General features: G+C 39.1%; 1 protein-coding gene across 3 annotated transcripts in view; it reads right to left on the bottom strand.

Moving 5' to 3' along the window:
* Positions 1-1,929: 1,929 nt before the first annotated feature.
* The window catches only part of LOC125029523 (cytosolic phospholipase A2-like), a 40,830-nt gene continuing 35,259 nt past the window's right edge, over positions 1,930-7,500 (bottom strand). For all 3 annotated transcript variants that reach the window (XM_047619462.1, XM_047619460.1, XM_047619461.1), the window contains 10 exons: positions 7,220-7,356; positions 6,785-7,001; positions 6,470-6,583; positions 6,167-6,305; positions 5,671-5,781; positions 4,852-5,449; positions 4,490-4,701; positions 4,066-4,316; positions 3,666-3,792; positions 1,930-3,463 (listed from right to left, as the gene is read on the bottom strand). In XM_047619462.1, coding sequence (XP_047475418.1) covers positions 3,051-3,463; positions 3,666-3,792; positions 4,066-4,316; positions 4,490-4,701; positions 4,852-5,449; positions 5,671-5,781; positions 6,167-6,305; positions 6,470-6,583; positions 6,785-7,001; positions 7,220-7,356 — 2,319 coding nt within the window. In that variant the 3' untranslated portion in view covers positions 1,930-3,050. The remainder of the gene's footprint in view (positions 3,464-3,665; positions 3,793-4,065; positions 4,317-4,489; positions 4,702-4,851; positions 5,450-5,670; positions 5,782-6,166; positions 6,306-6,469; positions 6,584-6,784; positions 7,002-7,219; positions 7,357-7,500) is intronic.

Genomic DNA, 7,500 nt, shown 5'->3' with positions numbered 1-7,500 from the left:
TTCATTCATACGAGTACGGCTTCCTCAGTCGAAGAAGTTTGTGATATATTTATCTTTCTTTTCGCCCGCACCAACTTCTTGCCAGTGTGGACGCGACGAAAGTTCCCTCTGTGTGACCATGATGTTAAAATAACAAGCGATGCGCCTCTCACTGCAGCATGTAAAAGGTCGTAATAGCAGGCACATTAACTAACAATGGTCGCTTGTTTGCGTAAAGAAAACGCCGCTAAAACTGGGAATAGCTTCAGGCCCTTTTTGTAGCATTTCTGAAACCTGTAGTACTTTCTTTATATACACTTTGATGCATGTTTGAGCGCACATTATTGGAAACTGCTGAAACATATTTTCGGTTTGTGTCAGTTTGTATCTGCCTTGATACAATGTGATACACTCTGCCAGCCAACCAGTGCACGATACTCCCTGATATATTACACGTACACCTCCGGGATTTATATTTGCATTAATCAATCGCATCGTGTGTTTCTTGAATCAGAATTTTCATATAAGTGTCTCTGTGCCTTTTTAGCAGTATATCAAATATATGTTCAAATATATGTAAATTAGAAGTCAATCATGATGGTCAATGAAGTAAAAATTTGCAACGTGTCCAAGATGAATATTTTCAAAATCATTCTGTACTTCTATGATATAACCTTACAGGTTCAATGATAATAATAATGATAATAATAAAGTTGTCTATCTTGATCTGTTGATATAAATCAGGTAAAAAGACAAGCAAATGCCTGTGATCATCGTATCCAGTTGTCTGAGATTCGGACATGAAGACACTCGCTGTGAATGAATGAGATGCAAAACACATGAAGAATAATGTATGTAATAAGAAAAAAGAAGTTTTGACTGAATCTAAAACCCATTTGAAAGTTTCCACCATCTTTTGAAGTGAAGAGTGTGTTTAAAAACAATAGAAGTTGCAGAGTATTCAGGTAGGTATTCCATTTTATTAGAAGATTCCATAATGTTTTGCTTGTAATTAACAATCAGACCAGCATATTTAATATTGACTATCAACTTTTTTAATGTGAAATTAAGATGATGCCCTGGTTTGTAACGACCACGATACGACATGAAACAATCTATCAAAGTATTAGGGGTTTCGGGATACAACAAAAAGGGTCTTTATTTTCCACCCTCTGAAGGGAAGATACTCATTCCGGTGAATATAAAATATATCAAGAAGATACCTTGTAAAATAATCATTTTACACATGTTAAATCACTCCCACAAGATACGGCGATATATGCCCATAGAATCGTACCTGAATAAAGATGTGCGTTCAAAGTTCTCAGACCAACTGCCCGAAAATGCGGCCATCTGTAAGATAAGCATCGATCTGTTCACGCTAATGAACTCATGGCTGTTGTGCATTAAAGGGAACCTATCGATTTTCATTCAGAGAGTAAATCTTCAACTTACATTTTTTTTTTTTTTTTTTTTTTTTAAGAAACGCACGTTCGGCCAATTGGTTTAAGAACACGCGTATGTACATTATGAAGCCAAATTTAACCATATAACAACTGAAAGACTTCAAGACTTCGGCTTCAGATTTGGCAGATACTTTAGACAATAAACAAGCCAGACTTATTTCACATTTGACGGTTCGTTATGGATTGCAATACAGGCGAATATTGACGCACTGGAAATGAGTTCTTATCATTGTCAATCAAATCTCTCCTTACCATGCGTGTCTTAATTGTTTATCACCAGAATTGAAGCTTTGATTATTCCACAAAAAATGTGTAACTGAAAGGTATTTTACATTACTTCACATTTCAATTCCCCCTAACAGTATATATGCTGTTCTCTCTGTTCTTACAGGTCAAGCAACGTCCACCCGTCTTTATGGTTATTATGTTCTGAATTTTATACTATTTTTCATCTTTATCGGGAAATGTATAAGTGAGAAAGCAATTTTATGTAAATTTTCTTTATTGGAAATGTATTTTTGCCCTTAAACAAGTAACAGGCGTGTGCAAACAATACATTAAAACGTGGAAATAAATAGATTAACTTTGTACAGCCATCACAGAGTACCCTAATATACAATACAAAAAGTGTCCTTTCAATCACAGGTAAACTTTCCTTGCTTCCTTGTCAAAGCTAAAGAAAAAACTGTAACTTTACCACAGACCCCAGTTATGTCTTAATCATAATCATGCAGTCAGATTGAATCAGCAAAACTCTGCTGATATGCTCCATTTGTCACTAAATCTTCACTTTGAACAGCGTTCAAAGAAATATATCACTAACAGCCAGCTACACATCCAATGTTCCCCAAGGCACCTTTGAACCTACATATATATTACATGAGCATTCTCTCTCTGCATATTGAGAGACCAGGTGAAGAATGAAGATCCAACCATGCAACATGAGTCAACATCCATGAATATATAACAGATGCACATTTTCACACAATGATCACATATATGGATAAAATGATAAAATTATTGGCATATACCTATCCATTGTTATAGGAATCTTGTGTTTTTTGCTCAATTGTCTTCACAAAGCAGTGCGTTTGTTTCTCATTCACGAGAGTAGAAATTGCAAATGGTTAGTGTAAAAGCTTGGTAACATTAATACCCAGAATGTAGGGCTTATCAACTCATGAACTGATATCATGAATGGCATAAAACCAAACATTAGCCAAAATATAACATAATACGTCAGTATTCGCAAAGCACAAACAATGGATTCTGCAGCAAGTATTGGAGTACATGCAACTTTGTAAAAGATAAATAATATTTGCAGCTGTAACCATACATAATATTACAGATTTCTCGACATTATCACATCCAAATCAAACGCTTCCTTTACGACTGATGACGGGAATGGTAGTATGGAAAAGAGTGGGTAGAGGTCACGTGATAAAGGAGACAAGGGAGAATGAAAAGAGAAAAATAAAAGGAACTGCACTACCATTTACCATGGTAAGACATGGGCTTAAGACACTGGTCACTTTGCTCATCAACTTGAGTTCTCCATCACTATAAATAATATAAAACAAATATCTCTCCTTCAACCCTCCTCTCTCACAATTCTTGAAGAGCATCAGTGAATTCTTCTTCGTCAGAACTGTCAGCCTCAGCAAGTCTGTTCACATTCACAAACTTTTTCAACAGATCCTCGTTCTCCTGAGACACAGTTAGCTTCAGTTCTCTGCCACGGTTTTTATTCTGGAAACTCGACACACGCTTAACGGTCTTCACCACATCACTAAAGGTCAGGGTCTTTGAGGTCAAGCTCTTTTTCCTCTCGGTGATCTCCTCGAGCTCTTTCTTAATCGTGTCTATGCTGAAGAGGGTGTTGAATTCTACGAGCTTTGTCAGGCGGTCAAACTGGTCGGGTTCGTACACAAAGTTCATGGACGAGAAGGAATTGTTGGGGTCGTCGAAGATGGGGAAGTCAGCGAATTCCATTTCTTCTTTGGTTTCGCGAGGTACACCTAGAATTTTTAAAAAATGGTAATAAAATCCACTCACCTCTTCAATTATTTAAGAAGTATTAAGAGAGAGATGTATACTGTTTCCATTTATTATTATGTCTATGGGAGATTTACCTTTGCATTCAAATCAACAATTTAAATCACAATAAATATAACAGCTCACAGAAACTAAAAACATTACATAAAACAACTGATATATTACCTGGAGATTTGAACTTCCTGAAGTTGTTATTGACTAATGGAAAATGCAAGATAACGGGACAGAAGTGGTCAGTTGGGTGTTTGAACACGTAACACTCTCGAACTTCTTCATTCTCATACTGCGCAACCTGAAAGGAATTTAGGAGTTTAGAACAAAGCAGAATTCTTATTAAATACAACGCAAATATATTCTATCCAAGATTAGCCCACTCAAAATCTTTCTATAAATACTTCATCAAAAGTTCTGATAACTTAGGATTGGCATTACAGTGACTTGAATTAGACATATTAAGTCTCCAAGCATTCATTGCCAAATATTATTATAAACACTTTTAGAATAGCTGCAAGATTTGCCTTTCAGGAAAAAAATCTTACAGTTATTCACAAAAGAGAAAACGCACCTGTTTTTCTATGGGTGGGAAAGGAACCTTGTTTTGTATTGCCCATCTCTCAGCCAACAGCAGTTCCTTGAAGGGCTGCGATTTGTCCTCAGGCCTCTGGGAGAAGTCAAAGGAAAGGTATATATCAACGGCTCTCTGTGGCCTCAAGAGCAGTGGATAAGGAGAGTTGAAAGCCAAGCCAGAGTCTACGATGAACAGCTTCTTGGCTTTGTTATCTAGCGGTTCGTACCTACAGCCTGCGCCGAAGTTATCTGTAAGGAGGAAGTAGAAGCGTGTTACGAAAACGAGTTCTTGCAAATAAACTAATTCTGTGGATATTCTGTGAAAGGTACATAGAAGACAATTACCGAAGAAGGGGGAAACAGGAATAAGAAATGATGACATTTGGAAAGGGAAAGAAAAGAAGAGAAAAAGAAATCCTTACCCGAATCCACCTGATCTTCCTCCTCCATTCCATCTGTTGCAAAAGGAGAGATTGGGAATGAATGTCTCAGGGAAAGTCCTCGGAAGGGGTTCAGCACCTCCCCTGCCCTTCCGGCTCGGGAGTTAAGTATGTTGGTGCCCATCATGATGTTCTGCTTCAGGCCTTCCCATAAGCCTGCCTTTTTCTCAACCCTGGTCTTTCTTAGAGTTTTTCTGAAACCATAAGTAAACGTATAAATGTATGTTCATTATATATATCTGCCTGTCTGTGTAATAATAATATATGTTATAACTGTATTTGACAGTGTGAATAAAAGTCAGGTAAGGTGATAGTTATAACTAGACTAACGAATTTCAACTCACCTCCTCTCAGCCCACACTTTCTGCCCTGGATTGGCCTCCTCCTTCTCATCGACTTTCTTCGCCTTGCTGAGACGAGCCGTTTTCATGGCTCCCTGGCGAACCAGCCTCGAAGCTCCCAGTGTCTGAAACTCCGTCCTAACTCCGGGGTCACTCTCGGTGCTGAACTTCCTGTGGTTGTCCCTGGAGACTTTCCTCTTCGTCGTGTCAAAACTGAAAGCTTTGGGCAAGATGTCTCGGCTCTCAGAGGCCTCTTGGTCTGTGCTCTGGGCTTTGTTGCCGAACGAGTGGCCTAGGAGACTATCCATCGACTTCGCAATCTTGCTCAAACTCTTCTTGGCGGTCTTCTGTTCGGGCTGAGGTCTGGTCTCCATGGAAGCCACTGAGACCCTGCGGCTCTCTTCCGCGGCCTCGGCTTGCCCGCTCTTGCCAGCGCCAGCGGCCGAGGCTTCCCCCTCGGTGGCCGGCTGGTCTGCGAGACTCAGCTTCGTCATGCTGATCTCTTCTTCGTCGTCGATCTCCTTGTCATCTAGGCCTTCGATGTCTTCCTCATCCTCCGTCTCTGAGTCGTCTCCTGAGCTGTGTAGGTCGTCAATCTTATCTGAAAAGAACAAAAAATATTTTCTTATTTAGGGTATTCTCAATCAACTTTAAAATGCACTAAGAAATCAGCAAATAATACCTTGAAAACAAGCCCGTGTCTTTAGCATACCACGTACCACTTTTTTATCCATTTTATATGTAACAAGAATCTCTTCGAAAATTATCAGATAAGTAAAAACAGGCAACATTATGAGCATCGATAGTACATGAATTACTCACCATGTAAATCATTTTCTTTCTGTGCATCTCTCATAATCTGCACAATGTCCTTCTTTCCACCTTCCATCACTAACCTCTTGATGAGAATGGTAAAGGCGCTTCCCCACACACCTGTGGACAAGAATCATAACGTCAATAAGAAAATCCCTCGATGATGCGTGTGTGCGTGCGTGCGTGCGTGAGCGTGTGTGAGCGTGTGTGTGTGTGTGTGTGTGTGTGTGTGTGTGTGTGTGTGTGTGTGTGTGTGTGTGTGTGTGTGTGTGTGTGTGTGTGTGTGTGTGTGTGTGTGTGTGTGTGTGTGTGTGTGTGTGTGTGTGTGTGTGTGTGTGTGTGTGTGTGTGTTGATTCATACATTTAAGCACTAATGAAAAATATGTGTTCTACTTTTTTCGAAACTGTGAGCTTATATACTATAATGGTTCCATGATAATAACAATACTACATAAAGTGGGAAGGGAAATTAAAGGAAAAAACAATAAAAGAAGGTTAATCTTACCTTGCAGAAAATGTAAGGGAAGTTCTTCAAAATGCTTGATTTTCTTCCCAACAATAAACTTGTTTCCAAAATCCTCAGATTTCATAAAAGTACCATACTTAGCGATGCCAATCTCATAGGGTGAAAATTCGACCCATTCCTGGAATATCACGAATAAAGAAATAATAAGACTAAGAATAAAAACTAACAACCAATGAACTCATTTTCACTAATAATATCACTCACAAATTATACGTCATACCACAAACTAGCAAATAATTCCTTAATCTAGTTCCTTCGTAAACTCTGAAGACGCATGCTCACCGAGAAAGATCGGCACGAGACATTTCGCTTGGCATGGAGGCATGTGTAGAGCGGCATAGGCACTATTCCCTGGACCAAAATCTTCTGCGTGTCTGTCAGCTTTTTGTGCTTGGCCTGAAATCGTTCCAGAATGTTAGAGTCATGATATCATAGTTTGAAAGTGAAGGATAATGATGATGAAAACAAGAATAATTATTATTATCATTATCACAGTCTTATATTTAATAACACTAAATCAAATGGCAAGCGTATCCTTTTTAAAGCGCTTGAGAAAAATAAATTTCCCCCAAAAAAGGGAGATCGAATATGACATACCCCTTTTAAGAGGACATCACCCAGTAGATGTCCAAAGAAGTCTGTGAAAGAGACGGGTTGGCCTCGTTTGTACTTGGCAATCATGCTGGTGACGTAAGATGCCGAATTGAGCAGCTGCCACTTCCAATCACTTGTTACTGATGCCCGGAGTTCCTTCTGAATCTGGTCGTGGGTTACGTTCGGGAATTTATCGTGGGCATACAGGGTTGAGATGTACCTGTGAAGAAGAGGAAATGTAAATTTGTTCTTTTGTTTGTGTATCTTGAGATTTATTTGTCAAAACGTGTACTTTATATTATTTAATTTTCCAATATACTAATGTCAACAATAACTAAAAAACATTCAATGGCTTTTACAATTTACCAACTTCACATACACCGCAATGAAATTCATCACGGTGTTTTCAAGCGTATTCTGAACGTAACCAGTCCTTACCAGGATGAGCCCGAGAGTCCGGCGATGTACGTTGCACAGTCCAGGATTCCGGTCTCCTGTAGCGCCTTCACAGCCCCGCTCATGCACATCATGGCTCGGAAGCCTCCACCCGATCCCAGAATGCCTAAGATTGGAACCTAGTGATGGCAGAGGAAGCAATGCAATAAGACATCTGGTAATACACAAAGCGTAATACAGCAAGTAATTTATAGATGAAGGGATGATATAGTAAGTTAAACAATAAGATACCTGGGAATAGACAATAATACAATACGTAATTT

Source organism: Penaeus chinensis, chromosome 10 (genome assembly GCF_019202785.1).
Source record: "Penaeus chinensis breed Huanghai No. 1 chromosome 10, ASM1920278v2, whole genome shotgun sequence".
Classification (NCBI taxonomy): domain Eukaryota; kingdom Metazoa; phylum Arthropoda; class Malacostraca; order Decapoda; family Penaeidae; genus Penaeus; species Penaeus chinensis.
This window is presented reverse-complemented; position numbering and strand designations above follow the sequence as displayed.